At 37.6% G+C, this 12,289-nt stretch overlaps 2 protein-coding genes and 1 pseudogene across 3 annotated transcripts; 2 read left to right on the top strand and 1 right to left on the bottom strand.

Annotated features, from left to right (window-relative positions):
• Positions 1–6,011: 6,011 nt before the first annotated feature.
• Positions 6,012–7,600, bottom strand: LOC106328981 (binding partner of ACD11 1). 2 transcript variants are annotated; one of them, XM_013767537.1, is made up of 5 exons: positions 7,475–7,600; positions 7,050–7,187; positions 6,890–6,968; positions 6,723–6,821; positions 6,012–6,644 (listed from the first exon to the last, which is right to left on the bottom strand). In XM_013767537.1, the coding sequence occupies exons 2-5, from the start codon at positions 7,163–7,165 to the stop codon at positions 6,180–6,182; spliced, it is 759 nt and encodes a 252-aa protein (XP_013622991.1). In that variant the 5' UTR covers positions 7,166–7,187; positions 7,475–7,600; the 3' UTR covers positions 6,012–6,179. The 2 variants fall into 2 exon arrangements, with proteins under 2 accessions (XP_013622991.1, XP_013622992.1); XM_013767538.1 differs by lacking the exon at positions 7,475–7,600 and adding an exon at positions 7,402–7,470.
• Positions 7,601–8,131: 531 nt separating this feature from the next.
• Positions 8,132–10,595, top strand: LOC106330107 (annotated as a pseudogene).
• Positions 10,596–10,773: 178 nt separating this feature from the next.
• On the top strand, positions 10,774–11,917 carry LOC106332388. The gene is made up of 3 exons (XM_013770855.1): positions 10,774–10,969; positions 11,078–11,143; positions 11,636–11,917. Exons 1-3 carry the CDS (start codon positions 10,922–10,924, stop codon positions 11,681–11,683), a joined length of 162 nt encoding a protein of 53 aa, XP_013626309.1. The 5' UTR covers positions 10,774–10,921; the 3' UTR covers positions 11,684–11,917.
• Positions 11,918–12,289: the final 372 nt, after the last annotated feature.

Raw genomic sequence — 12,289 nt, forward strand, 5'->3', positions numbered from 1 at the left:
GAAGCATATAAAATTCGTTTTTTAATGAGAGTACTAAGTTGGAACTGTAGAGGAATGGGTAGCAAATGGACAATAAGTTATTTACGGGAAATAAGACATAAGCATAAACCTGATTTTCTTTTTTTATCAGAAACGAAACAAGAGAAAGAGTTTGTTCAGAATTTTCAGGCCCATTTGGGTTTCGATAATTTGGTCACAGTGGATCCAACCGGAATAAGTGGTGGATTAGCACTTTATTATAACAATGAGTATCAAGTTAAAGTGCTATATTCTAGTAACCGGATGATAGATGTGGAAACAGAGGTCATGGGGAAAACGGCTTATATCACTTTTGTGTATGGAGATCCAAATCAACAAATGAGGGACCATGTATGGGAGCGCTTAACTAGATATGGAATTTCACGATCTGAACCATGGTTCGTTATTGGAGATCTAAATGAGATCACAGGAAACCATGAAAAAGATGGAGGAGCTTTAAGAAATGCGGATTCTTTTATTCCTTTTAATAATATGATCAGAAATAGTGGGTTACTGGAATTTCCGGCGAGGGGTAATAAAATGTCATGGCAAGGGAGAAGAGGAAAAGGGAAAGGGGCAGTGATGGTTCAGTGTCGGCTGGATCGTGCTTTGGCAAATGAAGAATGGCATACTTTATTTCCATGCTCTTATACAGAATATTTAAAAATGGTGGCATCGGATCATCGACCAGTTGTAGCTTATTTAGAAGATAAAATTACTAGAAGAAAAGGGCAATTTCGATTTGATAAGAGATGAGTTGGAAGAGATGGTTTCATGGAAGCAATATCAATGGGATGGTCGGATTCTAGGGAAGATAGAACTGAGGGTACATGGAAGAGTTTTGTGGCAAAAATTAGTAATTGTCGTCATGAAATTGCTAAATGGCGGAAAAACAATCCACTTTATGGAAAAGAAAAAATAAATGATTACAGCAAGCTCTGGAGGATGTTCAGACAGATAACACAAGGACTCAAGAAGATATAATGGAAGTGTCTAGAAAATTACAAGAGGCTTATAGGGATGAAGAAGAGTATTGGCATCAGAAAAGTAGGAATATGTGGCACTCATCTGGAGATCTCAACACAAAATTCTATCATGCTTTGACAAAACAGCGACGGATACGTAACAGGATTGTTGGGTTACATGATACATATGGGAATTGGATTACCGAGGAATATGGGGTAGAAAGGGTGGCTGTTAGTTATTTTGAGGATTTATTTACCTCTTCTTCACCATCGGAGTTTGATGATTTTCTGATGGAAATTCCTTTGACTATCACCCCTCAAATAAATCAACGATTGTTGAGAATAGCTACGGAGGAGGAGGTTAAGGAGGCTCTTTTTATGATGCACCCAGAAAAGGCACTTGGACCGGACGGTATGACATCATTATTTTTCCAACACTCCTGGCACATTATTAAGGCAGATTTGGTGGAGCTAGTGAACGATTTTTTGGTTTCCGGAGAAATGGATGCTAGATTAAATATTACTAATATATGTATGATTCCAAAAACTGAGAGACCTACAAGGATGACGGAATTGAGACCAATAAGTCTTTGTAATGTGGGATACAAGATTATTTCAAAGGTATTATGCCAGAGATTGAAATTATATCTCCCCAGGCTCATCTCAGAAACTCAATCGGCATTTGTAGCTGGACGGTTGATTTCAGATAATATTCTTATAGCGCAGGAAATGTTTCATGGGCTGCGAACTAATAAAGCATGCAAAGGAAAGTATATGGCAATAAAAACGGATATGAGTAAGGCATATGATAGAGTGGAATGGGATTTTATTAAGGCTTTACTTCGAAAGATGGGTTTTGATTCTCACTGGATCAAGTTAATGATGGAATGTATAACCTCAGTTCAATATCGGGTTCTACTAAATGGACAACCGCGCGGTCTCATTGTTCCACATAGAGGATTACGTCAGGGGGATCCTCTGTCTCCCTACTTATTTATTCTTTGCACAGAGGCTTTGATCGCAAATATACGAAAGGCAGAGGCAGAGAAACAGTTAACGGGAATGAAGGTGGCAAGAGCATGTCCATCAATATCTCATTTGCTTTTTGCGGATGACAGTCTTTTCTTTTGTAAAGCTCAAAAAGAAGAATGTCGAACCATTCTTAGGATTTTAACGGAATATGAACATGTATCTGGTCAGCTTATAAATTTCGATAAGTCATCAATTCAATTTGGACATGAGATTGAGGAAGTGACCAGACAGGAATTACGGGATATTCTGGGGATTTAAAATTTAGGCGGAATGGGTTCTTATCTGAGGCTGCCTGAAAATTTGGGGGGATCTAAGATACAAGTTTTCAGCTTTGTACATGAGAGATTAAATTGTAGAGTTACCGGATGGGCTTTTCGGTTTTTCACAAAAGAAGGAAAAGAGGTGATTATTAAATCAGTGGTCACAGCTCAACCTAATCATGTGATGTCATGTTATCGACTACCTAAGGCAACTGCAAAGAAGTTGACGAGTGCGGTAGCACAATTCTGGTGGAGTCTAGGGGGAAGTACTAGGGGCTTGCATTGGAAATCGTGGGATAAAGTATGTCTTGATAAGGAAGAAGGGGGTTTGGGGTTTAAAGACATCACTGATTTTAATACAGCGATGCTTGGCAAACAGCTTTGGCGTCTCATAGAGAAACCAAACTCGTTATTTGCCAGAGTTTTTAAAGGTCGGTACCACAGGAATGCTTCACCCCTGGAACCGATTCGCTCATATTCTCCATCCTATGGATGGCGGAGTATTGTCTCTGCTAGATCTCTGGTAAGCAAAGGACTAATCAAAAGGGTGGGAACAGGCTCTTCTATATCTGTATGGAATGATCCTTGGCTCCCAACCACTCGCCCGAGACCAGCTAATAAAAATCAACATAATTTATATCCGGACCTCACAGTGGACTCACTCATTAACTCCACTTCGCGTACTTGGAATTCTCAGGCAATTCGGGCTTTGGTGGAACCACATGATGCAAAACTTATAGAAAGTCTACCACTGAGTAGATCGGGATGGATGGCATTTTACCAAAAATGGAAAATATACAGTTAAATCGGGATATCAGGTGGAGAGGATTTACCCAGATAGGGCACGACCACTCTCTATGCTTGGGCCCACGGTTAATGTCTTAAAGGCTTACTGCTGGAAAATAAAATGTCCACCAAAGTTAAAACATTTCCTCTGGCAGCTCGTGTCAGAAAGTATAGCAGTTAGGAAAAATTTACAAGGGAGAGAGATTAAAGGAGATATCTGTTGTGCCAGGTGTGGAGCAGATGAGGAATCGATAAATCATGTTTTTTTTTAATGTCCTCCAATGCTTCAGGTTTGGGCTCTTTCGAAGATACCGTCGAACCCATATGTTTTTCCAACAAAGTCGCTTTTCACAAATATAGATCATCTCTTTTGGAGAGTTTTACCACAAATGGAGGATAATCAGTTTGCCTGGATTTTATGGTACATATGGAAAGAGCGTAATAACAAAGTGTTTAGTAATTTGGATATTGACCCTATGGATACACTCAAGTTGGCAGAAACAGAATCTAAATTATGGGCGGAGACCCAGGTTTTAAACGAGCAGAGAACAGAACCACGACCTATGGTTACGTCTTTGCCGAGAATTCCGGGTAGATGGTGTTTTATAGATGGTTCTTGGAAAGATAAGGATATCTTTTCAGGGCAAGGATGGCTTAGTACACTAGTGGGTTTTAATGGTTTATTGGGGGCGAGGAATGTTCGGGCTAGTCTCTCTCCTCTTCATGCGGAGATGGAAGCGCTACTCTGGGCAATGGAATGTATGAGGAACCTACGTCAATTTCAGGTCATATTTGCAACGGATTGTTCTCAATTGGTGAAGATGGTTTCGGAACCAGAAAAATGACCAGCTTTTACAGATTATTTGGACGATTACAAGATCCTGAAGGAGAGTTTCACAAGATCAGACATCATCCATATTCCACGAACGCTAAACACTATGGCGGATAGTCTAGCCCGTCAAGCTAGGATGCAGTTGTCGTATGTTGTTCATATGGATGTAGATCACCCAGTTTGGTTTACAGAGTCAATATGAGTCTGTAAAAGTCGATGACAAAAAAAAAAATATATTTTCATTTTATTTTCTTACAAATTTAAATCTTGATTTTTTATATGTTCCCAATTTGATAGAAGTTTAACGATCATTTTATTTTCTTACAAATATTATAGTTAATATATCATTTATAAATAACATGCTAATTCATAATTGTTCATTTTCATATTTTTTATTTAAAAAATTTGTTTGCTATATCTTAGACATGGTTAGATTTTTTATATAATACCCAATATCATGATACGTTTTACGCTAAAATGCTAAAATATAAAATTAAGTACAAATATAATTTACATTTACATTTACATACACAACTACATTTACAAATATATCATTAAATACAAACATAAATTAAATACTCGCGCAGATCAAAGTCTAGTACTCCATCTGTTTCTAAATGTAAGATGTTTTAAAGAATTTTAATGTTTCAATATATAAGATGTTTTCATTTTTCTAGGTAACTTTCACTTTATTAAAAACTGTGCAACCAATCATATTTAATAATCTATTTTGTAATTGGTTGAATATCATTAATTTATAGTTTTAATGTTGTTTTCTAGACAATTTTTTTTTTAATATGTGTGTTTTTAACTAAACATTATATATTTAGAAACAGATGGAGTATATATTATAATTTATCTCTGTGCTAATATTTGGTTAACTAGTTATTAACACATTGTTTTGACCAAAAAAAAGGAAGTTATTAACACACTGTATTAGTTACAGAATGAGAACATATTTTCACACATAAGAACTAATCTATAAGAGCATGATTATCGGGTGATATCCGTTTTGGGTTTCTAATTTTTTTTTTTTAATCTGATTAAAACAAAAAAAATAAAAATAGAATCAATCGCGGACTGCCACGTGTCGTGGGTCCGCAAAATAGTGTAAGAAATGGACCGAAACCGTTCTTTATTTCGCAACTTATGAAACTTGTGTTTATCAAAAACGCGGGGTCCACTCCTTAATAAACGCGTTATAATACCGCGTTAAAGATGCTCTAATTATTTTATCCATCTCTATATAATCAAGTGAACTTCACTAAATATTTATATGCACGTCGAATATTTGAGAAATCGATTATTCCACATGCCAATATCTAGATCTGGTGACATGGATACACAGTGGCGGATCCAGGATTGTATATTACATGCCTCACCAAGGAGTTTCTTGTTGTGTGCAAGAAGATAATCATTGTGGGAATTTAAGAAACTGTTTATTAAGTGAATCATAGTCTCTCTCGAGCTGTCTAGTCTTCCACCTAGCTCTCCTGTTTTGAAACCAAACCGCAATCTGCCTTGGTTGCATGCATCCCCAATGCTTTAAGCTAGTTTTATCTTCCTCTCTGGTTCCAGCTGATAAATTCTCCTCATCAACAGATTGATGATCCTCTTGCACGTTCATTAACGACATGATCTGTTCATCATGTAGTTTCCTCCTCCTATATAGACAACAAAATTTATGTACGACTTTAACTATGTATCAATGGAGATAGAAAGTGAGAGATTAGAACCATTGAAGAGATGATTAGGAGGACAAGAAGGGAGTTGATCATGACTACTGTCTTCATGGAGTTGTTGGAACATAAAACCATTTTGAGGAAACGCCATCTCCAATCTCAATCCTGCGGCTGCGTCCGTGGTCGGATCAAATATAATACATACATGTATATTCAAATTACCTCCACCAATGATATATTTCACTGATATATATATATATATATATCTAGATTGCGAAGTTACTACCTAGTGATGATCAAATGCTTAATTTGCTGTTTTCAAATTTGGAAATCATTAACAAACAAATCTGGAGTCTCTTGTGGAGAATTAAAAGATCAAGTTAGGGAGGTTTCTAGGACCCATCTTTCTAATAAAAAATAAGCTTAGGCGGATATATATTTACTCATATATGTTCCCCTTCATGTATAAACTCTTACAATTTCTCATATAACATACAGGGAAAATCATGTAATGGTAGTAATTATACATTTATGTTCTTTTATTCCCAACATCTTCATGGCTTAAAAGTTTAAACTTTAGTTCATATTATGACACAATACATGATCAACTGCTCCCACCACCACCCATATGGGCCGCCGCTTTTGCAGCCCGGCCCAAAGCATCTGAGAACCATAAAGCCCCATTAGCGAAGTATCGACTGTTGACAACAGTGGTCGCGGCAGAAGCAGCCACTTTACCGGTAATGGTGGCTGCAGCCACAGCAGCCGTTCCCGTGACAAGAACCGCGGATTTTGTGAAATCCGAGAAATGATACTTGTCGTCCGCTGATCTCACGACTTCCATGCTCGACTGAATGTTCTGTGTGAGGCCAGTGTAACGACCGATCTCAGCCAATTTGTTGGCTACCAAGCTTGAGAATCCCTGAGACTCGTCCAAAGCTTTGGCTTTACCGATGGCATCTTTGCTTAGGACGTAGCCTTTAGATATCATTGTCTTGACGACTTGTTGAGCAATGGTTACTGCTTCTCCAGGCGATGAAGCAAATGCGTCCGCGTGGCTTTGAGTCACCTTTACAGTCACAAAAACAAAGAAACGTTTTGAATCTTTAAATGACAAAGTAATCTAAGTTGGTTCTGTTTTATTTACCGTTAAAGTATAATCTCCTTCTCGTGTGAGATTGTTAGATTCGTGTAGATAGACACCGTACATGGATATCCACACGGTTTGATCAACGATCGTAGCTCCCTGGGAACAACATTGATATCAATGCTCGGAGAGGGTCATTCTCAATCAGGGAAAAGCCAAGGACTTACGGTAAGTAACAAGGCCATATCTAGAGCATACGCATCTCTGAACGTTACATAAGCCGTTAACGCATCATCTCCTTGGCATCTGAAGTCAGTCCATGCAGAGACATTAAAACAAGAATCCAAGAAACTAGTAATAATATAGAGATAAATAATTGTCAATTACCCAGTGATCTCGACGAGCTCGACGATTCCACAATGAGAGAAGAAACTCTGAACATCTTTCTCAGTGGCTCGAGGAGACAAGTTGGTGACTTCAGCAACGTAACCACAGGGATACATCTCTAACACAAACCTCAGATACCTAAGTCAAAGAACAAACATAACACCAGATTCTTGAATCAAAATTCAAAGAATTATACAGATTCAAAGATACGAAACAAAAAGGGCCGGTTTTGTGTATATAAGCAGAGAAGAAACAGAGTAAGAAGAATAGATTGTGATTTGAAATTAGTGCATGGATGAAAGCAACAGGCTCAGATGGCCAATCGATCAAAGTAGTAATAAGTACTATTCACCCAAACAAATTGAAAATCAACGCACGAACAAATTGATATTAGTGGTGGATCAGAGTGACCCTTTTAAGCTTACACTGATTACTGATTTTAAGGTAAAGATAGATAGATAGATCAGGAAAGTGTCAAGCGAATCAACCGAAAGAGACGGAGATGATGAAAGAAAGAACACAGAATTAGCGTGAAGACAGAGATAGACCGATATTGATATTGTGGTCGAGGAAATTCTCACGCGCCGTTTACGTCACCAACTTCTGAAATACTAGGGGAAATTTGTGCGTGAACAGCACGCTCATATCTTGCGGGTGTTAGTATTGACAAGTGTTGTGCTTTTAATTTACTGTTGTTTGGGCCTATTGGGTGCCTTGGATATCAATATTTGATTTAATGGGCTTTTGAAAGCCCAAACATATTGGCGAAATTATTAATTACGGACGAGTCCTTCTCTAGGTGTAAAAAACCCCTAAAACTGCATATCACTCTAAAGTGGTAGACAATTTTTAATCAGTTCTCTCTTTCTTTCTTTTTTTTGCTTTATCTCTTTGCTATGGTCATGGAACTATTTTGTTTGGGAATGGATATACTCACAGTTTTTAGCTTTATGCTCAATAGGCAGCGCTTGTTCGTTTTTTTCTTATAGTCAAAAGAGTTGATGTTGTTCTTATAGCTGCCATCTTGCTTGTTACTTAGGCTACAGACTTGTACGTAGTTTTGAATTCTGTCCTCAAGAAAGATGGGCGCTTATTGTGTGTTGCGGTCTATCCTACAGAGTTTGAACTTGAGCGAATGAAAACATGAGGAATTCCATGGTCCTGCTATTCCTATTGGTGGTGGAGACAACAAGAAGGAAGATGAGGACGTCATCAATGAGAGAATATGTGTGAATACGAAAAAAGTAAATTTAAGTAAGTTTGTTGACATTTTGGCTTGGCCTCTCTCACTCTTCATCACTCACGGTCAGCTTCTCTCTGTTTTGTTCACTCTCTTTGTTTACTTTTCACTCACTCTCTGTTGTTACTTGTGTATCATCATAACACACAAGCACGCTCATACTCTCTTTACTCTCTTACACGTTTGGTTTCTTGTAGAGAGAAGAGAGTAAGCTTTAGTTGTCTACATCTTTCTTTCTCCAACTCTTTTTCTTATTAGACTTGGATACCTTTTACAACAACACACATACAAACTTATAGTAGTTTTACTCTAACTACTACACACATGCTTACTTGCAACTCTAGGCTCAACAACTCCCACTTACACCTTACTTCTAGGTATGTGGCTTACTAGCAACTTGCTTTAGTCACCAACACTCCTAACAACTCTTACCAACTCAAACAACTCCACCTTAACTTAGTTAGCTTACCAACTAACTAGTTACTATTATTCTTCTTGCTGTGTAACTTCTAGTTACACAACCCAACTTACTTGGACTTCATGTTGTCCATCTTCTTGTTCCTCCGTTTCTTGCACGCCAAGCTTTCTTCTTCTTCCTTGGGTGGTAAGCTATCTCTTGCTTCCACTTCTTCATTCTCTTGGAGGAATTAATCAAGGTTCAATCTCAACAAAGTTGTTAATCGGCCTATATGTCCAAGGGGGGAGGGGACTACTATTACTAAAACTCACAGTTACTACTATTGCTCTGTTGTTTCAGGTACTACTTTGCTGTTGCGGAATGTGATTCTAGTGCTACTGCAAACTTGTTGTACAATTCATGTGACGGAACTGAGTTAGTAAGATCCTCTATCAAGCTCGATTTGAGATTTATTCCCGATTCCATGGACTTCATTCATCCACCTCGTGATATTGCCACCGAGGTTGTATTTGCTGCTGCTCTACTTTCTATCTTGTTGGTTTCATTGTGATCTATATAAGTTTTTTCTTCTTAAAAATGTATACAGGCACCAGCTAATTATCAAGCTTTGGATTCACAAAGCCAAGCACTGCAGATGAGTAAGGTAACTGTTTCTTGGGATGTAGATGAGCCGCACCGCGTCAAGACCTTAAACCAGAAATTCAGCCCTGATAAGGTCTCTATGCTTTATATTTATTTAATTTGTTTTTTGTTATTTGGCTTAGAAGCATCTCTTATATATAGATGCTGCAGTCGTTTATTGTGTTCTGATACTGTTTATAAAATCTTCACAAATCATAGTTGGCAGACCTTGAGCTGAAGGAGTTTTTAGCATCTTATGAGAGTGAATCTGATGATGATGATGATGATGAGAAGGAAAAAATAAAAAAAGCATACCGTGATTTGGTGGAATCTGGAGATGTTGAATCTGATGAAGAGGAGGAGAAGGAGAATGACCTGGATATGGTAGTACAGTTCAATACCGGGTTAGAAGATCTGAGTAACAAATTTCGTGAAAAGAAAGAATAGAAGTCAGAAACGGTCTGGGATGCACAACTAAGGAAGATGCGGGAGAAGAAGAGAGCTAGGAGGATGAAACAGAAGCATGATATGATGATGATGACAATAAGAAGAAGGAGAAGGGTTTAGAGAAGAAAGTAGCAGCGGAGGAAAGAAGACGCATAGCGGAACTAGAGTTGATGAGAATGGTGGAGATGGTAGTAAAGGTCTAAAAGGCTATATAATATTATTAAAGGGAAAGGTAGAGAGATGGCAGATGAGAAGATACCTTGGGCTGATCCTGATGATGATTCGAGATTCGCATCTGCAATCTCTGATCAATGAGAAGATACCTTGGGCTGATCCTGATGACGATTCGAGATTCGCATCTGCAATCTCTGATCATAAATATGCTCTAGACCCTACGAATCCACGGTTTAAAAGGTAAAAGTTGATGCATACTTTCAGATTTTTGTGTATTTGAGAAATGTCTAGTATATATTTTTTTTACATGAATTTGTTTGACTCTTGGCAGGAGTTTCACTTTTGTTAAGCAAATAGCTCAGAAGCAAAAGGAGGATCCAACGAGCCACGAGCAAGTGGAAGCAAAGGAGACAAAGTCGAAAGAAGAGTTGTCGACTAAGGATGATGGCATGTTGGGAACAAAGAAAAGGAGTTTTACTGAGTCTGCTACTGTTAAATCGTTGAGGCTCAAGATACAGCAGAAGAAAGCAGAGTTGGCTCAGCTAATGAAGAAGAAAGCCAAAGCAAATTAATCACGTCTTTTTTTTCCTTTTCTTTTAATTCACAAACAGCACTTGTACATTGAAAAGCTGTTCATTCACGCAAAAATCAAGAGCAACATTGGCGCTTTTTTATTAGTTTTCTTACTCAAATGTAACCATATAAAAAAAAAAAGGAAGAATCACACTTTTTAACTTATTTGTCAAAACCGAAATTATAGCAACAAGGCTCTCAATATAGGCTTTATGTATTCCATTGGTTAGGCCCACTTAGAGCCCAATGGTTATCTTTTAGAGAAGACGGAGACAAAGACAAAAGGGAACAACACACTGTTCTTTCATTCCATTCCTCGCGAATCTGAGATTTCGGAAGTTTCGATCGATTTGGGGGTTTAGGGTTTATTTTTCTCTGCTAAGACTAAGAGTCTGATCAATGACGCCGCCTCCAGGTCTTTACTCCGGTACCAGCACTCTTGCTCTGGTAACAATCCCTTTCTCTCTCTCTCTCTCTCGATCTGTATCTTTGACTCTCGTCTTTGAGCTGTATAGTTTTGAGTTCCGTCATCTATCTTTTATAATCGATCATCAGGTGGCCCGTGCTTCAGCTTTCGGGCTGGGTCTCATCTACGGGAACGTCAAGCTCAAGGCTTTGAAGGTACAGTTGAAGATTCTGGCTTTTCAATTGATCGGATCATATATAATAGCTTCACTTATACTTTGAAAGTTTTTGATTGTTTTTTTCATTGTATAGTCTGTCTAAATAGAAGCATGGATTTTGTTTGGGTTATCTGTTTCCGAACTATCTAAGTCCAATGATTAAGCTGAGTAATGCATCTCATGTTCCATTGATTGATCATATGCTACTATATCTTTACTCTTAGTGTTCTTATGGATTGAACTTCGTTTATTACTGCAAATGCAAATGTAAGCAGTTACCTTTTTGAAGAATAAATTGATGAGTGTAGTAGGTCTGGTTTCAAAATCCTTATTGATTAGAGACCAATCAATTTCTCCAACTTTATCTGTGGACTTTTGATATTTAATTTAAGCCTACAAGATCTCTTGTGTTCATAGTTGTATCTCTTACTATGATGTCAATTTTCCTGAGTGGTATTAAGTATTAACCAATGCTTTTTATCATATGCAGATTAAGAAGAACTCACAGATTAAAGCAGAAGCCAAGGCTCATCACTAAGCACCAAACATCTTTCTCTCCATTCAAAATAAGAAGATGAAGCCCAAGTGACTCGCCTCTCCAAATGTTTGTTGTTTCTTCATAAGCTATATCTCCTTCAGTTACATTTTTCGGTTTTTTTTTTATCGAGGAACATAACATTTTGTCTGCAAAACAATCATAATACCATTTTGGTTTGAAGCCGGAGTTCCTTTTTGGTGCTTTGCTATTTTAATAAACACCATTTTAACAAGATTGGTTATATAACCTATTGCGCTTTGCTATTCAAGAAAACCGAGGCATTCATAAACTTCTTACTTTTACTAGATGGTCTTCCTTCATGTCATGTCTTCCGTGAGATGGACAAACTTTACTGAACCCGTTGAAGCATAAGATATGGAAGCTAACATATACTCCAATTTTGCGACTCCTAACTTTTAAAACTTCATAAAAGTACATCATCTTCAGTCATTTGCAGGATATGTAACGTTTTCATTCTCTCAGTTATGTTCCTCAAGTCTCTGGACCTAAAATCGAAAATAAGAAAGTAAAAAAAATCAAAGTGGGTTGTGACTTAAGAGACCACTTGATCAAACTTTCAGAGAAAAAAAAAACAAAAAACAAAAA

The sequence above is a fragment of the Brassica oleracea genome, chromosome C3 (assembly GCF_000695525.1).
Source record: "Brassica oleracea var. oleracea cultivar TO1000 chromosome C3, BOL, whole genome shotgun sequence".
Lineage (NCBI taxonomy): Eukaryota > Viridiplantae > Streptophyta > Magnoliopsida > Brassicales > Brassicaceae > Brassica > Brassica oleracea.

Excerpts from the sequence above, each read along its gene's own strand:
- LOC106332388 (XM_013770855.1), top strand. The coding sequence starts at position 10,922 with ATGACGCCGCCTCCAGGTCTTTACTCCGGTACCAGCACTCTTGCTCTG. Across the intron at positions 10,970-11,077 it reads GTACCAGCACTCTTGCTCTG|GTGGCCCGTGCTTCAGCTTT; the intron begins GTAACAATCCCT and ends ATCGATCATCAG. Across the intron at positions 11,144-11,635 it reads TCAAGCTCAAGGCTTTGAAG|ATTAAGAAGAACTCACAGAT; the intron begins GTACAGTTGAAG and ends TATCATATGCAG.
- LOC106328981 (XM_013767537.1), bottom strand. The coding sequence starts at position 7,165 with ATGTATCCCTGTGGTTACGTTGCTGAAGTCACCAACTTGTCTCCTCGA. Across the intron at positions 6,969-7,049 it reads GAGCTCGTCGAGATCACTGG|ATGCCAAGGAGATGATGCGT; the intron begins GTAATTGACAAT and ends GACTGACTTCAG. Across the intron at positions 6,822-6,889 it reads ATATGGCCTTGTTACTTACC|GGAGCTACGATCGTTGATCA; the intron begins GTAAGTCCTTGG and ends TGTTGTTCCCAG.